At 38.1% G+C, this 19,499-nt stretch overlaps 1 protein-coding gene across 1 annotated transcript in view; it reads right to left on the reverse strand.

Annotated features, from left to right (window-relative positions):
- The window catches only part of Fras1 (Fraser extracellular matrix complex subunit 1), a 406,016-nt gene that overhangs the window by 129,880 nt on the left and 256,637 nt on the right, over positions 1-19,499 (reverse strand). Inside the window, exons 25-29 of the mRNA XM_010628378.1 lie at positions 19,266-19,406; positions 17,641-17,781; positions 16,794-17,064; positions 13,279-13,363; positions 10,303-10,629 (exon numbers count right to left, since the gene is read on the reverse strand). Coding sequence (XP_010626680.1) covers positions 10,303-10,629; positions 13,279-13,363; positions 16,794-17,064; positions 17,641-17,781; positions 19,266-19,406 — 965 coding nt within the window. The remainder of the gene's footprint in view (positions 1-10,302; positions 10,630-13,278; positions 13,364-16,793; positions 17,065-17,640; positions 17,782-19,265; positions 19,407-19,499) is intronic.

A 19,499-nucleotide genomic window follows, 5' to 3' on the forward strand; every position in this document is an offset into this window, starting at 1 on the left:
ATATATATTGCTTTTCTTTCTCTTTCTCTCTCTCTCCCTTCTTGTTCTTCATTTCCCTCTTTGTTCCTGTTCCATTTCAAACTGTTTTTCCTCTCTATTCTTCTCTTGACTGTCAGTATTATTATATGAAGGTGAATACAGTTTCTAGCTTCCCTATCACTGTTAGTTTGTTCTGTTCTTGTCTCTATTCATTTGCTCTGTCTTTTCCACCTGTCTTCAAAAGTTTCCCACAATTTGTGTGCTCTTCCCATGTCCTCTAGCTTCACTTCTAACCTTTTCCTCTACTTCTATCTCTCTATCCCTCCCTCCCAATTCCTTCTAAATCATTTTCCAGAAAGGTAAATTTGCTGTATTGAAGGGTTTATTTACTACAAACATATTTTGGGCTGGCCCTTGATTTTGATCTAGCCCATTCAGTGATAGATTAACTGCTACCACAAATTGTCATTTTCTGAGCTGTGCATGATGCTACAGTTGATGCTGATTGTGTCAACTGAGCTAAGGTGTCGTGATTGATATAACCAGCTGCCCTCCCTGGTATACTGAAAATGAGATTGCCTAACAGTCATTAGACTCAAAGCCTAAAGAGGCTAGCTATACCTGGAAGATACCTCTGAGAAACAATCACTCCAAAGGGCTTGAAATACAAGTAATCAAGATACTCACAATAAGCAATACTGAAGCATCAGCCCATGAATTAAACCAAAAAACAGCATTAACAACAAAATTAGAAATGAAAGACACCTACGCAAGGCACAAACCCAGAATTCCAGCTCACCAAAGGCAAATCCTGGGGAAAACAAGGTGGAAAAATCTGATAAGCAACCACCTAGACACCCTGAACTGATAGCACAATAAGAAAACAGATGAACAAGGCTCTAGAAAAATTCAAAACAGAAATAATTTCCAAGATAACTAGAGATGGTGAAGAGAATGAAAGACATGATTAGAGACTCTAGAACAGAAACAGATAAAAAAAAAAAAAAATAGACGAGCTAAGAACCATGATGGAAGCCATGAATTCCCAACAGGAAAGAAATAGAAACCATGATGCCAAACAAAGGAAAGAAATGGAATTCATGAAACAGATTCAAACAGATATCCAAGAGATTAAAAATGCCACTGAAAGTATTCACAGCAGATTGAGCCAATATGGAGACAGAATATCAGATACAAGAGACAGGACTGTGGTTAATGACCATGAAAAGAGAGATTTCTTAAAAATAGTAAGGGACCATGAGAAATTGATCCAGAAGCTGCTAGATGATGCAAAAAAGTGTAACATAAGACTGATGAGTCCACAAAAAAAAAAAAAAAAAAAAAAAAACAGGAGAAACTACATATTACATTAAAAAAAAACTGTTCACAGAAGTAATAGTAGAAAACTTTTCAAACAGAGCAAAATAATTTGACATACAGATACGTGAGGCTTACAGAACTCCAACTAGCCATGATAAAAAAAATCTATACCTAGACATATAACAGTCAAGATCCCAGAAACCCAACAGAAGAACAAAATCCTACAAATAGTTAAAGAAATAAATCACATACAATGGAAAGTCCATCAGAATTACAGCAGACTTTTCAACACAAACCCTCAAGTCAAGGAAAGCCTGGAGTGAAGTATTTCAAGCCCTAAAAGAAAGTAACATCCAAACTAGACTGTTGTATCCTGCGAAATTATCCTTCAAAATCGATGGGGAAATTAGATACTTCCACAACAAAGAACACCTGAGAAACTTCATGAATACCAAACCAACACTTCAAACAATTCTAAACAATATCCTAGAAAAAGACAATGAGGGTCACAACTGCATGATTCTCAACAGAGTGAAGCCATCAGGCAAGGCAAGAAATTAAAGGGAAAGGGGGAAAAATAAAAAATAAAAGAGCCAAAAAATATCATGACAAGGATGAGTCAATATGTATCAATTACACCCATCAATGTTAATGGTTTCAATTCACCAATCAAAAGAAATAGAATGTCAAAGTGGATTAAGAAGCAAAATCCAGGTGGAGATTTGGCTCAGTGGTTCCGCAGCCTACCTTGCAAGCAGAAGGGCCCAAGTTCAATCCCAGGTTCAAAACAAAACAAAACAAAACAAACAAAAAAACACATCAAATTAAAAAAATTCATAGACTGAAAGTAAAATGACAGAAAACAGTTCTCCATGTGACAGGAACCTTGAAAAAAGCAGGGGTAGATATCTTATTTGCAGACAAAGTAGATTTCAAACCAAAATTGATTAAGAGAAACAAAGAAGGTCACTATATCCTTGTAAAGGAAACAATCCAAGAGGAAGATATGATAATCATAAATATATATGCACCAAATACTAATGCCCCCAACTATACAAAACAAATATTAATGGACATGAGAAACCAAATAAGTACTAATACAATTGTAGTGGTGGACCTCAATACTCCACTGTCACAAATAGATAATCCAGATAAAAACATCAACAATGAAAGAGAGAACTGAACCAAGGTTTTGAACAAATGGATTTAATAGATGTCTATAGTGTTCCACCACACAAAATCAGAATGTACATTCTTTTCAGCTGCACATGGGTCATTCTCCAAAATAGACCATGTACTACTAACTCATAGGACATGTTTAAGTAAATGCAAAGGAACTGAAGTTATCTCATGCATATTATCAGACCATAGTGCAATAAAATTGGAGATCAATAGCATAAGACAGCACAAAATACCACAAACACATGGAAATTGAATAACACACTTCTGAACAACCAATGAGTCACAGAGGAAATTAAAAAAGAAATTAGACAGTTTCTACAATTTAATGATGATGCCAATACAACATACAGGAATCTAGGACACAATGAAAGCAGTTTTATGAAGGAAATTCATAGCAATGAATGCCCATACTAGGAAAACAGAAAGAGCTCAAATAACCTAATGCTGAACCTCAAGCTCCTACAATAAGAAGAGCAACCCAAACCCAAAGCTAATACAAGGGAGGAAATTATAAAGATCAGAGCAGAGACTAAGAGAACAATACTAAAAATAAAAAATCGAAGAGTTGGTTTTTCAAAAGAATAAATAAAACTGATAAACCCTCAGCCAATCTTATCAAAACAAAAAGAAAGAAAAGGCTCAAATCCATTCAATTAAGAATGGAAAAGGTGTAGTCAGAACAGATCCAGCAGAAATCCAGAGAATCATAAATACATACTTTGAGAACCTGTGCTCTCATAAAATGGAAAACATATAAGAAATGGACAGATTCCTAGATACATATGAATTACCAAAGTTGAATGAAGAAGATATAAAAATTCTAAACACCCCAATTACAATCAGTGAAATTAAAAACATTAATTAAAAATTTACCAACAAAGAAAAGCCCAGGTCCTGATGGCTTCACTGCTGAATTCTACAAGACTTTTAGAGAAGAACTATTGCCACTTCTCTTTAAACTCTTCAATGAAATTGAAGCAATACTTCCAAATTCATTCCTGGAAGCAAGTGTTTACTTTGATATCAAAACCAGGGAAAGATCCAACCAAAAAGGAGAACCACAGCCAATCTCCCTAATTAACATAGATGCAAAAATCCTCCAAATGATACTGGCAAACAGAATACAGAGGATCATTAGGAAGATCATACAACCTGACCAAGTCAGATTTATCCCAGGGATGCAAGGATAGCTCAAAACACATAAGCCAATAAATATAATATACTATATTAACAGAGCGAAGGACAAAAACCATGTGATCATCTCAATAGATGCAGAAAAAGTATTAGATAAAATCCAAAATCCATTCATGATTTTAAAAAAAACCTACATAAAATTGGAATAGAATTATCTCAACTTGATTAAGGCTATCTATGAAAAACCAAAAGCCAGTATCACACAATGGTCAAAACTGAAAACTTTCATGCTAAAATCAGGAACAAGACAAGGAAGCCCATTATCATCACTCCTGTTCAATATAGTTCTGGAAGCAGACATTTCTCAACCAAAGAAGTAAAAGCAACAAATAAACATATGAAAAAATGTTCAACTTCACTGGTCATTAAAGAGATGTAAATGAAAACAACACTGAGATTCCACCTCACCCCAGAAAGAATGGCTGCTATCAAGAAATCAACCAATAACAAATGTTGGCGGGGCTGTCGGGAGAAAGGAACCCTTCTCCATTGTTGGTGGGAGTGAAGACTGGTGAAACCACTGTGGAAATCAATATGGAGATACCTCAAAAGACTTGGATTAGAGGTTCCATTTGACCTAGCTATTCCTCTGGGTATCATCCCAAAAGAATTAAAAGGATCATACCACAGCGAAATATGCACACTCATGTTTACAGTGGTACAGTTTGTAATAGTTAAAGCTTGTAAACAGCCCAATTGCCCATCAACTGGAGACTGAATAAAGAAGATGTAGTTTTCCTATAAAATGGAGGACTACTCAGCCACAAAGAATGAGAAACTAGAGATATTTATAGCTAAATGGATGCACATTGAGGCAATATTCTTAAGTGAAATAAATAGGACACGTGTAAAAACCAAATAGCCTCACTGTTATGAGAAACTAAAAGCGTAAATAATGACTAAAATGAATAACTGATAACATGAAATAGGAACAAAAGGCCCAAAGGGTTAGGGGAAGTGGGAAGAGTAAGGGAAAGGAAAGAAAGGAAAGGAAAAAATACGAGAAAAGCAACAAAATGAAACAGTCTTTGTAAATAGGGAGGGGTGTAGGGGTTGAAGTGAGGACAGGGAAAGGGGGAAGAAATAGGAAGCAAGATACAACATATAAAGGTACAAGTTCCTGATGATAAATGTAAATGTACTGTATACCTAAAATGTACCAGTAAAAGACTTAAGAAAAAACAAAAAAAAACCAGACTCCTATATTTTATGTAAGCCTTATAATGACCACAAAAAAACTTTAGTAGAAATATAAAAGAAAAGAATTGATACAAACTATTAGAAAAAAAATCAAATCACAAAGAAAACAATTCGATTCAGCCTCTAAAAAAGAAAAAAATCTTGCAATTGAGACAACATAGATGGATCTGGAGGAAGACATTCAGCTAAGCAAAATAAGCCAGCCATAGAAAGACAAACACTATACGATATTGCTTATATGTATAAAGTAGTCAAAGTCACAGAACCAGAGAGTAGAATGGTAATTGGTAGGGGGTAGGAGAAGGAACAGGTGAGATGACAGATGAAGGATACAGCTTCAGTTCTTCAAGATAAACTCTGGAAACGTGCAGCATAGTGCCTATGGCTGACAATACTATATGGTTTGCTAAGAGGAGGGTGTTAGGTCCAGTGCTTGTACCATAAAGATAAGCAATAATATTAGAGGTATGGGCAAATTTTGTGATGGCGTTTACTACTTTTGAGGTGGTGATATTTTTATGGGTGTGTACACATCTCTAAATTCACTGACTTGTATATACTAAATATAAGGAGCTGGCCAGGGATTTAGCTCAGTGGTGCCACTGCCTGCCTCATAAGAGCAGGGTCATGAGTTCAATCCCTGGTAACAAACAAAACAAAATAAAATAAAACAAAAAATATGTAAGGAGCTTTGTACACACTAATCATACATCAATAAAATCATTAAAAAAAAGAAGTATGAGTCATTTCATCATGATGGTTCTTTTTAATGATTTTGGGGGGTAAAGGGTATGGAATATTCAAGAAAAGATGGGTAGAAGGCTACACACAATTTTTTCTATAGCTGAAGTATTTCAAAAGCCAAATTTTATTTTTATTAATTAATTAATTTATTTATTTTTTTGGTACCGGGGATTGAACTCGGGTCCTTGCGCTTGCAAGGCAGGCCACTGAACCACTGAGCTAAATCCCCGGCCCCAAAAAGCCAAATTTTAATCTGATTTCTCCCATAGTTCTGACATTTTGGTATTTTTTAAATCTAATAGTTTTTTTCCCCTGCATATATCTTTGTCAACTCAAAGAATTAGCTATATTACTAGTTGAAAAATCTCCTGCCCAGTGATGTTTTATATATCCTCCAGAGTACATTAGCAGGCAATGAAATCCCAACAAGTAAAATTGAGGGTATGATTAACACAGTGCTTTAAATTAAATAGTTCTTCTAATTCATTTCATAGCTCAATAGGCATACAGAAATGTTGGTAATAAAGTTTAGCCATTATATATGGTATTACAAGCAAAAATATTAATGCTGTAAACTAAAAGAACCTCTATCCTTTGAAGGAAGAATCTCACAAACAAAATAAATATCCACCTCCCCCAAATTAAATGTTGGGCCATAAATGCTGAAACTTTAGCTCAAATGATAGTGTGCCCAAATCCCAGACAAAAATATTCAAAGTAGAAGTGTTTAAAACTTCACTGTTTAGAAAAAGAGTATACTGTTGTTGGATTTAAAAGCAACCCTACCATGTTCTTATTCTGTAAACAGATGGATAAGTTGGTAAGAGCTTACTTACACTATAGCTTTTAAAATTTACTCTTGTAGGACATTGTGGACTTTAGGAAAGCAACATTCAGTGTAGTAGGCATGAGGTGAAATTTATCAGCAGGAAGAACAGGGGCAATAGTTGGAATGTTTTTTTTGTCAGTGTGTGTAGGAGCTTCAGAAGCTTGTTACTTCAGGTCAGGAGTGCAGAACCTTTGATCCATATGGAACTCAGCTGAGATATCCATGAATTGAACAAGCTAAGCAAACCTCCCATAGGTGTAACTCCTGACGCACAGGAAGGATTTATTTGTGAAATGCATAGACTCTTTTTCATACAAATAAACATTTTTGTACCACTGATATTTGTAATTCACATAAATGCCATTATTACAAAACTAACTACATCCCTGTAAAACCACCAACGAGAGGCTGGCATCAATGATACTGAGGGAAAACACATCAGGGCTTAAATTTTCATTGTACACGGGCATCACCACAGCCAGAAAGGGCTCTCAAGTATATAACCTACCCAGTTCATTATATGACACTTGGGGGCTCTTTAGTTTAAAGCTTTACCCAGCTGCAGAAAATAACTGTTCAAACAACAACAGATGATGTCAGAGAGATCATCAGATTTATTGCCAAAGGGGAGAAAGCATAATTTCCAGAGGCACCTTAATTAATGAAAAGCAGGTAATTCCTTGAAAGCCCAGAAGTGGAGAGAAGCCCACCACTGAGCATGGCTTTCCACTGCCCACATTTTAGCTCTTTATTAGATGCCGAATTGCTTTAGAATCACATCTGTAGTAGGCTTGGGTTTGGTAATCTAGCCAATTAATGAAAACCTATTTGGTAGAACATTCTTTATTACTTTTTAATCTTTTCTTTCTTCTGTTGCCTCCTCTTCTCCCAAGAGAACATGTTTCAACATTAATCCTGGTTCTATTTTTTCCTCAGTAGCTTAGCTTAAGCCTGGAAGTGGCAGTCAAGTTTATTCACTGATAGGACAAGTTTGTGGAAAGTGACTATAACTGGAAAAAAAAAGGTGAAAGGACACAGTCCTGCTAGTTAGTCCCTGCTGAGCCACCCCAGCATCCACAGCAGAACACTCACACCACCACATCCATCCCCTGACTATCCAACAAACACAGACAGAAACCTTCTGCTCCTCCCTGCTCAGGGTAAAACTCAAACAGTCCTTCATCTCACATTTCCTTTTTCTGTTCCTTTCCATCAGAAAAACAGGCTGAGACTTCTGCTGAGCAATATTAGATTAATTTGTACTTTATTCAGTTATGAATGAAAGTGAAATCCATTGGCCATTCCATTTAAGTCACTTAAGTGGCCCCAGGCTTAGGAATCTCAAGCCATCTTCAGAAATGGTAATTCCAGTGAAACCAGTCACATCTGACTCTGTCTCTAGTGGACACTGTAATAGCTGAGGCCACTTTTTCTTCCTGGGTCCAGTAGACTTATGACTATAAGCACCCTCACTTGGAACAAGCTGTAGGAGTCCAGAGGGAAGATTCCAGAAGGCATGGGGCCTACATGCTTGGCTAGGACACTGAGAAAATGACTAAATGATCATCTTCCTTTTATGTACTAAGGAAATAAGAAATATATGACCAAATTATTGAAAAATATAGGCCAGGATAAAAAGAGCCTCATGGTTAAGTGTAGAAACTAGATAAACTTGAAATAAAACCACAGCTCTGGCACTAAATACCTTTATGAAAATGACTGTTTTTAAGCCTTTAGTTTCTTCTTTTGGGAAATTAAACATTCTTTTTTCAGTGCTGGGGATTGAACTTGGGTCCTTGCACTTGTGAGGCAGGCAGCAGAACCACTGAGCTTAATCCCCAGCTCTTGGGAAATTAAAGATAATTGTACAAACATCACAGAATGATTATGAAGATCAAAACGAATCATTCACATCAAGCTTTAGTGTCCAATAAATGTTAAAAACAAAACAAAAAACCCTTCCCTTTTACAGAATTTCCTTTAAAAGGAATGAGGGCATATAGCCTCCATTTTAACCTTCAATAAGACACTGTAAAGATCAAGAGAACAAATATAAGATAAAGTATTTTGAATTTCTAAAAGGAAAAATAGAATATATTTGTATAATATTGTCAGAATTCGTCAAGATTATTATTAGCACATCCTGATGGATCTGGAGCTCTGGTCATTGATTCATGACTCCAATCCATGTAAGAATCACCTCATGGACAGGTAACTACAACACTATGGGAGTTGATGGAATGGGAAAAGCAAAGGAGGACGGACACCTCAAGGTCACCCTTCAGGAGTCACAGACTCAATAAATACCTCCATGCCTTGTACCTTGTAAGAATCATAAGAATTCCAAAACTCTGTGCCATGTGCCTCATTTAGGACTTAAAATTCTATTTTTCTTAGTTTTGGCAGTTAAAGCAGCTACAATCCTAGAAATGCCTTTTAATGTTTAGTGAGTCCATGCAGGATGCTCATGCCCTTAACTCAGCTCCAAACACATAAATTGAAACCCAAAATAGGCTGGGAAGGTTGCACCGATGTCCTATACCACCCTTGGAAAGAAACCAAGAAGGAAGAAAAACTATCTGCATCTATCTAGAAATCATCTCTCCAGAATTAAACCTCAACTCCCAGAGCAAGTGCAAGAAGGTGATAATTAGGATTAGATACAAGGTGGCCATCTGCCAACTCCACCTTATAATCAGCCTTCCTGCACGTCCATCTCTTTCACATCCCTGTTTCTAGAAGCTGAAAATAATGGGATAAAAGATGGAGAAACTAGTTAACAGACCACATTAGAGACAGCCGTTTCCCTTCAAGAGGACCAACTGCAAATTTAGAGGGATCATTGGTGAGAAAGTGACAAGTGATTTTTAAACTATCCTCAGTCAATCAATCTTGCTAACTGCTAACGATGTCTCCAAAGGAAATTCTTTGCGAAACGAAAAGTTAAAAAAAAAGGTAAGTTTCCAACCTAAGACCTCAGAAAAGAGTGATTTTTGATGAAACTGAGAAAAGAGCTTCCAGCAAAATATCATTTAAGTTTTGGGAATTTTTCAGTGGGATCGTGCATTAGCATGGATCAGCTCAGTATTTCCTACAGTGTGATAACTGTCTCATTTGTAATATACAGTAATATTTTATGTAGCACATGGAAAAAATTTTATAGAAGGGTAATGCATTCATTTCAATATTTCAGAAAAAAGTGTGACTTCAAGCCTAAGATGTCACAAGTATTGTTAGTATGAGGTTCCAATAAAAAGCTGATTCAAAGAAAAATATTAAATAAATAAAAAACAAATAATAGTGCAGGTGCTAATGGATATAAAAGGAACATCAGAAGATGGCACGTCAACAACTCAGATGGAGAAACCTGCTCTCAGCCTCTTTACCAAAGACCACCGTGATTGCCAAAAAAGTGCCGCATCCCACTTGAGAAAACAGCTAGACTTAAACCCTTTGATTCATTAAGGTGACCTCATTTCATGAGCTGTTTTAGGAGGCCAGACAAAAACAGAAGTGCCTTGGTCATGTTTGGGCAGTAGACAAAAGGATTAGTGGATCATAACAGTTTTGTGGCAGTACGTAAACAAAATGTGTTCAAAATTGTCCTTTTTTTTGTAGAGAGGTCTTTCAGATGAAGGTTGTTCAATCAAACCTATCAATTTATCTATCACTCTCTACACAGACATAACTATATATGGATTGCCCCTTATAGATACACAACAAGTACCTCTATAATAGACTGAATTTGAAAAAATGAATATTCATATCCTAAGTTTATGAGTATTGTAAAATAATTTTAACAGCAAAATTTCACACCTAGGTGCCAGGAAACCAAGTTGGGAAATGACACCTACCTTGGGCCCAATCATCACATGGAACAGTATATTTCGGAAGGAGTGTCCATCACTGGCCTGGAAGACTGTGACATCGGCTGTGCTGTCAGAGCCATCGTGAGCATAGAGGAGAAGGCCTCTGGAGAGTTCATCCAGCTGGAACTGAGAGATGGAGGCTTCCGGGGACTGAAGCGTTTGGAGCAACCGGCCGTGGTGCGGAGGATCAAGCACCTCCACTACCACATCCTGTGGATTGTCATCATCCCTGATGTCAAGCAGCTGGGTGGTGATGGTTCCCCGTTCTCCTCGGCTAATGTGGAGACCCTCATTTCTCAGAACATACGGGGTCTGTGGAGTAGAAGGGAAAGGAGTAGGGAAAGTCACAAGGACCAACAAACTGATCTTTCTGTGGTTTTTAAGAAAGCACAGGTGCTCTAGTAACGTGCTTACCTGTTGCCAGGCAACAGCAGCTGTCACAGGTGCAACTGGTCACAGTGACCAGGGTAATTCAGGTTACTTCATACCTTTGGGTTCTAGAGGTTTCTCAAGCCACTTCAAAACCACATTTTGGGTAAGAAGCAATCAACAAGAGCTACTGTTTCTAATTTCTCTGCTATCTCGATTTGCACCATGTCCCCTGAATTGTGAGATTAGCTCAATGTCAAGAAGCCCAAGCAGAAGCCGCAGCCAAGAAAGGCACAAAACAGCTATGAATTTGGGGACTTGCATTTGGCAATTAAACCCTTCACTTTAGGCCACATTATAACATGTTGACACAGAGTAAGATGCCTCTGTATTAGAAATTCACATTATTTCTGGTCTCTGCCAGGAATTTTCTTCAAGTTCTCTCATCCAAATCCTGACACAGCCCCACCCCAACTCTGGTTATAAGGCCTGGCAAGATCATGGCCTGGGTAAGGAACCACTTGGTTAATTCTTGTGACACTGCTCATATATCAATTTTCTATGTTATTCTTGGCATCATCGGGTTTTCCCCACCAACTTGAGTAAGCAGATAAAATGTTCTTTCATATAGATAAAAGTTAATGAACCACAACAAACGCACAAAACATGAGGCCAGAAGCCAAAGAAAACATTATCATAGGGTTTATAAAAAATATCATTTGAAATTGGACCATCTAGAACTCTCTCAACACATTCGTTCTTTATCCCCAAATGGCTTTGCTTCAAAGCTACGCAGGCACTCCCCTGGCCTACTGGAAATTACAATCTCCATTAAAGTTTAAGTCTAACTAATGCATCATAATAACCACATGGTGGGAAATTAGATCGTAGCGCCTCAGAATTCCTGTGTGAAAACTCTACAGCTGTAAGACTTTACAAGGAGAATGAAAAGCTCATAGTCTGAAATAGGAAAGAAAGGTCAAATGTGATGTAAAGGTCTACAGATGGAAAAAACCCAAATTAACTTATATGAGAAAATCTCAGGGAGGCTTAGGACTACTATATTGAAATATCACTCAAATTTACATGAACAAAAATAAGTTGAAATTCCTTTCTAAAATTACTTTAAATAGTTAAAATAAAAATCTATCATGTAATAGACATTCCCCCCCTACTCATTTGATTGTAGGAAAAAAAATTCAGGGAACTATGGGAAGTCACCATCTCAGATTAGAAAGTAATTTGCCAATATGAACCCTAAGTCTTTCATTGGAATGAAAGACTACAACAGCCCTAATGAAATGATCAAAACAGAACATCTGAGATTAAATATAAGGAACATCTAAGCCTGTGAATCCTAAGACTGTGTGGCTCCTGGCACATATTTAAAGAGATCATATGTGTTAACTTAAAAACAAAATTACACTTACAATCAATTTCTAATCACTCCTAAACTCCAAGTTATCCCTATTGTATTAGCATCACTAAGAAGGGTTGAGCTGGGTTGTTGATACCATTTGATAGCCACTCCTGGTTCAAGCCTATGTTGTCATCCATGATCCACTGTCTTTTCACTTTTAGGACTGAAGATATGAAAATACCAGCTAAGACCAATGATAAAATGTCTTTTCCTGACTCACAACTGATGCAGTACTAAGGTCCGGACATTTCAGCAGCATTAGTTCCCTGGGATGATGTCCCATTCTCTTGCTGTTCACAATTTATGACACTACATATACTGCATCTCATTCCTGTTCCTTGCATACATTCCAGATGTTCAATCCCTCCAGCCCCATTCTCAGTGCTTCTGTTCTATATTCTGGACATATAAATACAACTTGGCAGCGAAGGGTGACGACACATGAGTGTGAAGGGCCATTACACTGAGTTTTATTGCTTCTACCATGATTTCTCAGATCTGTTGGGCTGATAACCACACTGACAACTCATTTATGCCAATCCTTAATAAGAACCTCTAACTACTACAAACCCTATATCACTGAGAAAGAAATATTTAGGAAAAACAAAACATACCTTAAAAAAGGACAATCTTAATACTGGAGAAGCCTTAAATTATTCTGCAGCACCAGCATCATATTCAGTTAATAGTAAAGAAAGGCACCAAAAGATGGTGGTTTTGAGTACAGACTCTGAAGCCAGGTCTGATGGGCAAAAGTCTTGACTCTTAGCTATAGGCTATACACTTGGGCTTTAGTTTCCTCCTCTGTAAAATGGGGGCAATAATATTTCATAAGGCTGGCAGGAGGATCAACTGAGTAACTCACATGAAACACTGAGTACTACAAACGCATGAGCAATTCTTATTGCTGATGTTGCTACTGCCCACAAGTACTAAAAAATTATTCCAAGGGGCTGGGGATTTAGCTCAGTGGTTCTGCTGCGTACTTGGCAAGTGCCAAGGACCCAAGATCAATCCCCAGTTTAAAAAAATTACTCCAATGGCATTTCATGATAAAACTAAGACAAGTTTAACTTAGCTTGAGTATTTTTCCTAAAACTGTAGTCTTGATTTTTTCCCCTTGAGAATAAGTAGGCATATAAAATTGTTGATTATTTAGCATTTTTAATTACCTGTGTAGAAAATGCTTGTATGTTGATCAGCTGTGGTTCTGAGAAGAACTGCTGGTCACTAATCTTCAAGGAAAAGTAACCTTTCCTAAAGAAGTCAGGACAGGAATAAGAAAATATAGTCATTAAGTAAGTCTTCAGAAAGAAGGATTAGAAATATTTTTATGCTACGTGTATGTAAACATTTGGATCAAACCACTGTAGAAATGTATTATCCATGCTGTAAATGGAAATTACCAAAGGTCAACATAGCCAGACACAGGTAAAAATGCAGTACTGTGTTCCCAGATCCACTATAACACAAAAATAATATAACTGCTTTGCTTCCTTTTTCTTGAAACTAAGTTATAAACAGCTGAAAATCAGTTGTCAGGATGAGGTAGATTAGTGGTATAATACAGGCTATGTGTAAACTGAAGAATGGGATAGAATCTTCTCGTCTCTGACCAGGTCCCAATGATCACTCTGGCCAGCAGACCTTCCTGGCAACTCCTTCCCAATTCATGTGAATGGCCCGCAACACCCATGTTTGTAACGGCTGTTATGTGCCTATCTCTCCTTCCTGCAACCCTACACACATTCACTGTGGTCAAGACTAAGCAAGGGTGGCTGATTCTTCCTGGAGAGATGGACCTTGCCTGAGAGCCAGCAGTGAGTCTCACCATGCGAGTCCAGGGCAACCAGAGTGCCATGCTGATGAGAACATGGAAGGAAGAGGTGAATAAAGCCTTGAGCGATGGGACAGGGGGATGAAAGAAGAGTTGAGTCCTGCCTCCTGTCCAGTCCTAGCTTCTGGACTTGCTCCACAATTGCACTTGATGTCTTTGAGATCCGAGCAACCTCTGCAATGTTTTAATGAGCCTCACTATTTTGCTTGATATAATTCAAGTTCATTTCCACTACTTGTCACCAATTTTAGTATACGTACTGCCAAAGCGAGCCCTCTTTACTTATAACCTAAGAGTCCCAATTGATAATAAAATAAGATTCACTCTTTGCTGTGGGTTGACTTCTTTTAAAAGAGTGCTGTTCTTGCAGCTCCATAAAGTGTTAGAAGGGAAGGGGAGAGCCACCCACCTTCAAAGCCAAGCCAAGGACAAAACCCGGCACTGGCTCGTAAGATGTGTGATTAATGCATTACGACAGCTTTGGAGTTCTGGTCTACTGCAGGGGCTGTTCTAAAGATTCTTTAAAAGGCATTCTTGGAACTAACAACTTGTACCTGAAAGAATGTGGATGAATCTCAACAGCATTAAGGCAACTGCCAGAAACAAAAACTCCATGTCTATGTGATTCTATTCACAAGACATTTTAGAAAGGGCAAAACTAAAGGGGTAAAAAACTAGATCAGCAGTTGCCAGGGATTAGGCAGAAGGGAGTAACTATAAAAAGAAAATATTTAGGGGATGGCGGAACTGTTTTATATCTTGACTGTGGTTGTAGTAATGAAACTGTATACCATTTGTTACCATTCATTGGACGGTATGCTTTAGAATAGGGAAATTTATTGGATGCAAATTATAGCTCAATAAATCTCACGTTTTAGAGAAGGTATTATGTCTTCCCTCCTATTCCATCCTCCTTTCTGCCCGATTTAAATCCTCCCCCTCTCTACTCTCACCTCGAAGCTTCAAGAGAATGCAAACACAAAATGAACAAAGAAAGGGAAAATGATTTCTGGTGGCATGGAGGTCCCACTAACAGTGCTCAGGATCTCAGCAATGACAGTGTACCAGAATCACAGGTTGTCTTTTAGTCCACAGAGCATTCTAATCCCAAAGGAATCCAATCCTAAAGAATTTCACTCTTAAAGAATCATGGTCAGTGTGTTCATTAAAACAAAAACAAAAACAAAAAAAAACTAGAAACTCATTGGCTTTGCCTTTTTGTTGTTCAGAAACAACAAATTTTATTTTTTCCTGAGTTTCTACTAACCTTGTTTTACCATTTCTGTTATTTTTTGTTTGGATCTTTAGACTTAAAAAAAAAAAAACAGTAAAATGGGTACCAAGTAAGACAGAGTAACGCAAGAATTCCCTAAACTCATTCTTTGTCCTGTTTAGGGGTGCAAAGCTAAGATTCTGCAAGAAAACAGGTGATATATAAAGAAATAAAAAGACAAGAAGGCTAACTTTGGATATCTATGGAGTTTTATGCTTTTCACGAGTGATTTCAACTACCGGTAAGAAGCTGTGTAAAGTGTGTGTGTGTGTGTGTGTGTGTGTGTCTAAGCACATGCATATGTATAATGCAGGTACAATATTTAAGAACTATACTTGCAGCAAAAGGGGATGCAAGAAATGAAGCAGGAATGTGAAGAGTGACTGTACAGCATGAAGTCTGAGACTCCATCTGTCACAGTACACTCTTCTCTTTTTGGTGCTCTCAGACCCTACAGGATGCAAGCACACCTATTGTTCCTAGAATATTAGGGAGGCAGAAATCATTGTGGCTAAAGGCCTGGGTTGTGGAACCAGAGGGTGTTGGGTCAGAACCTCAGCTTTCCACTCATAGACTGCGAGGTTGGGCAAGATTACTAATACTCTCAAGGCCCCAGTTTCCTTAACTGTAGACTGAGAACACAATGTACATAGTTCCTGTAAGTGTTTACCACAAGGCATGGTTCAAAGTTAGCACTCTCTAAATATTAGTTATTCTTATTGCAATGATATGATCTTCCCGGGACAATGGCATCATTAATTCTGAACCCAAATAGAGACAGTGTCATTTACTCTTCTCCCCCCGCAAAAAAATAGGAATAAAAATAATACAATCATTAAGTTCAGTGTTCAGGAGAAAATATTCAGTGTGTGTCTCTGACTGTTCCATGGTTTCAATTCCTTGTTTACACACTGTAGTCTATGGTGAATTATTTGCATTAATGAAGCAGAGCAGAGTGAAGGAGAATCCAAGAGGCTAATCTTTGGGGTGCATTCTCTGATTTCTGTTTAGTAGATTTACTTTGCTAATTTCAGGGCTACATTTGCTCGTGTTGGTGTTAACATTAACTGCCTTCCTGAAGCATATGTCATAAGACAGCCGGAAGTGAGTAAAGCATTAGAGGAAAACAGAATCAGGCTTAGAAATTAACCACCATTATTCTCATAATGTGGATAATAAAAAGTTAACCATGACTCAAAAGACCACAGGACACCTTGAAAAGCAAGTGCTCCATCCTTTGTTTGCTCCCTACTCCCTGTGCATTATTTTCCTGTGAAGAAGCAGCTCCAGCATCTGGCTATGTAACTAGTTTTGTTTGTGCAGGGCCAAAACATTGGTAATTATACTAGGAATTTTCTTGTCACATCAGAGAATTACCCATAATTATGTGATAAAATGAAAATACTTCAAACAGAAGCACACTTTCTGAGCAATTAGAGGGGCACAATGACAGGCAGCTGAACACATGTGTGGAGTATCAATCTTCCCCAGACGAGAAGGGAGAACTATTGAGAAAGGGCGGGTGGGTAGAAGAGCGATGGGAAAGCAGCAGAAGGAAAAGAATATCACTGCCTCACCTGAGTTTTTCTTTGCTGTGCACAAAACGCACTCTCTTCTGGTTCACATCTTTCCAGCTAAAACGGCCAGCCTTGTCCAGCTGAGCCTCTTTTCCATTTCTTGAGAGCACCAGCTGACCATTGGTGGGAGTGCTCACAATGTGGAACAGGAGGTCTTCCACTGTGCCGTCCTGGGGTTGGACATTCAGGAGGGAAAAGTCCAGTGGCTTTACTGAGCCAACAGCCAGGGTCAAGGAACCATTCACATGAAGACTGGGAGTGTGTGTTTTGCCTGAAAAACATATAAATTCAAAGGTTAAAATTTTTGGCATTCAAAACTAGGAATGAAATCATATCGATCTGTTGTTTAAGGTGAGGTGTCCACTGATATGTTGGGAGAGACCAGCTCCTTTCTTTTAACATGTTATTTTATTTAGAATAGCAAACAGTGTGGCTTCAAATCCATTTAGTCAAAACATGGGAACCTAGTCTGCTCACACTAGTCACTATTTACAATTTATCTCCACTGCATGCAAAGATGTACCACTGCATCTCTGCATAATTAACTCTACAAGTTTATAGGAAAAACTAAACACATTACACATGTAAATATGTATAGGTAATTTCTATAACAGGGGGCAGTTCAGGAACTAAGCTAAATCTGTGCCAATTTTTTTTTAATCTGATAGTTGTGAATTCTCAAAGCACAGACCACTTCTTTTTTCATTCCAAACAATGGACTTTTCCTAATTTCTTTCTAGGGATGGGAATTCTGCATTTTATATCATAATTCTGTCCATAAACCCAGCCACTGCACAGAGAGATTACTGGCAAATTCACCAAACACAGGGGAATGAGAAGTTCTTACCAGCACATGTTTCATCAGAGGAATGGGCAGAGAAGCCAGGAACACAGCGAGCAACACAAAGGCCATTCCTCAGAAAGAACCCATGGTCACAGAGATGACACCAGTCCCTGGAGCTGCACAGTAAGCACCCCTGAGGGCAGTCTATCAAAGAGAGGGCACAAGAAATGAGGCACAACCAAGACATCCACCAGGATCACCAGAGAAACAAAGGGATTGTAACCTGAGGAGTCAGAGCACAAACAACAAGGGACCCCTAACTGGCAACATAGGAGAATCCTAACAGTTTCCCTATGGAGATTCATCAGGAGTGATTTAACCTCAGCATGAATGTAAACAGAAAGGCCCCTCCTCCATGTATACACTGTGATCTAAACAATATGGTGCATGGATGGATTACTCAAAAAGTTAACAGCGCCCTGGAAGAGAGGACGTTTGGAGTGACTAACAGCTTGGGCTCATTTTGGGCGCCATTCCTTCTTTACCACTTACCAGCTGTGACTCTAGTCAAGTTCCTTTAAAAATCAGTTACAATTTTATTTCCTTGAAAAGGAGGCTAGCATAGCACCTCATGCAATTAATAGTTGGGAGGCTAACAGACGTTACAATGTGAAGTGCCTAGAATAGTGCCAGGCACATAGAAAAGGCCTAATTCTTCTATTACTTCCATAGTCACATTTATTATTATTGTTAGCAGTAGTGTTTTAAATGTATGAAGAGAGCTATTTGAATATTCACAGCATTATTTCCTTGGGTCAGGTTAATAGTCTTCTACAGACTAAGTGCTCACTACCTAAATTTGCTGCTTCCTCAGTTGGAATTTTGTTATAAAGAGGCTGCACAGTATCATTTATTCTTGGATTAGAATCAGAAAACCTAGCTTTAATATCTGATTATATGTTGCCTTGATTAACACCTTGAAGTCTCTTTTTTTTCCACTTGTGAAACAGGATTCATGTTTCCATGTCTTACCAAGTCACTGTAAATGTTAAATGAGATAATGCTAATGAAGAAAATTTGGTGAAAGGTGAATGGTATGCCTGGGTAAAGCTGTTATTACTAAATGTCAGGCATTGTTTCAAGTGGTACAAATGGTACCAAGTTTTTATAGAAATGATGAGAACAAATGGTAAATTTTCTTGGATGATCCAAGGAGATTAAGATTGTGTTTAGTCTTACAGTAATAATAAAAGCTCCAGTGTGTCTCACTAAATTATGTCCTCAAGTATTATTCTTCAAAAATATAATGCCAATATCAGGGTCACAACTGATTTAGTTTACACATTGAAAATTCTATGTCCATATCAATATTGCTGATCTACTCTTAATGGAAACCTCACTGCAGTTCAATATAAGCTTTACATTCCATAAAATATTGACTCTGTTTTCATAAAGACCTTTAGGGACAACACTGATCTGTACAAGAGAGTTACTGGGCTGTACTCCTATTTCCTATTTAACCAGCATTTGGCAGATGTACAAGGGAAGCCACCAATTACTTCAGCTAAGTTCCATGGGTGTTCACTCTGCATCTAACTCAGATGTGCTCCATTACCTGGGAATCAGTACCCATGACTTAGCTACCACCCTTTTCTCTTCCCAGAGTACCTAGCACAAATTCAAGTTACCTGTGCATTTGTGCTTTGTATGATCTGAAAAATACCGCTTCCCACATTCCTGGACACACTGGCCTTTCAAGAGGAGAAATGGCCCTTCACAGCGGGTACACTGGTAGGGACCTTGGCACTGGAGACAGTGGCTGTCACAGCCTGAAAGACAAAAGTCAAGTCAACAGGAACCTGTAGCTTTTCAAGGGGGCTGTGGGCCCTCCTGGGATGGCAGCCTTACGTATCAGGTAGCAA

The sequence above is a fragment of the Fukomys damarensis genome, unplaced genomic scaffold (assembly GCF_012274545.1).
Source record: "Fukomys damarensis isolate Sample0158 unplaced genomic scaffold, DMR_v1.0_HiC HiC_scaffold_32, whole genome shotgun sequence".
Taxonomy (NCBI): Eukaryota; Metazoa; Chordata; class Mammalia; order Rodentia; family Bathyergidae; genus Fukomys; species Fukomys damarensis.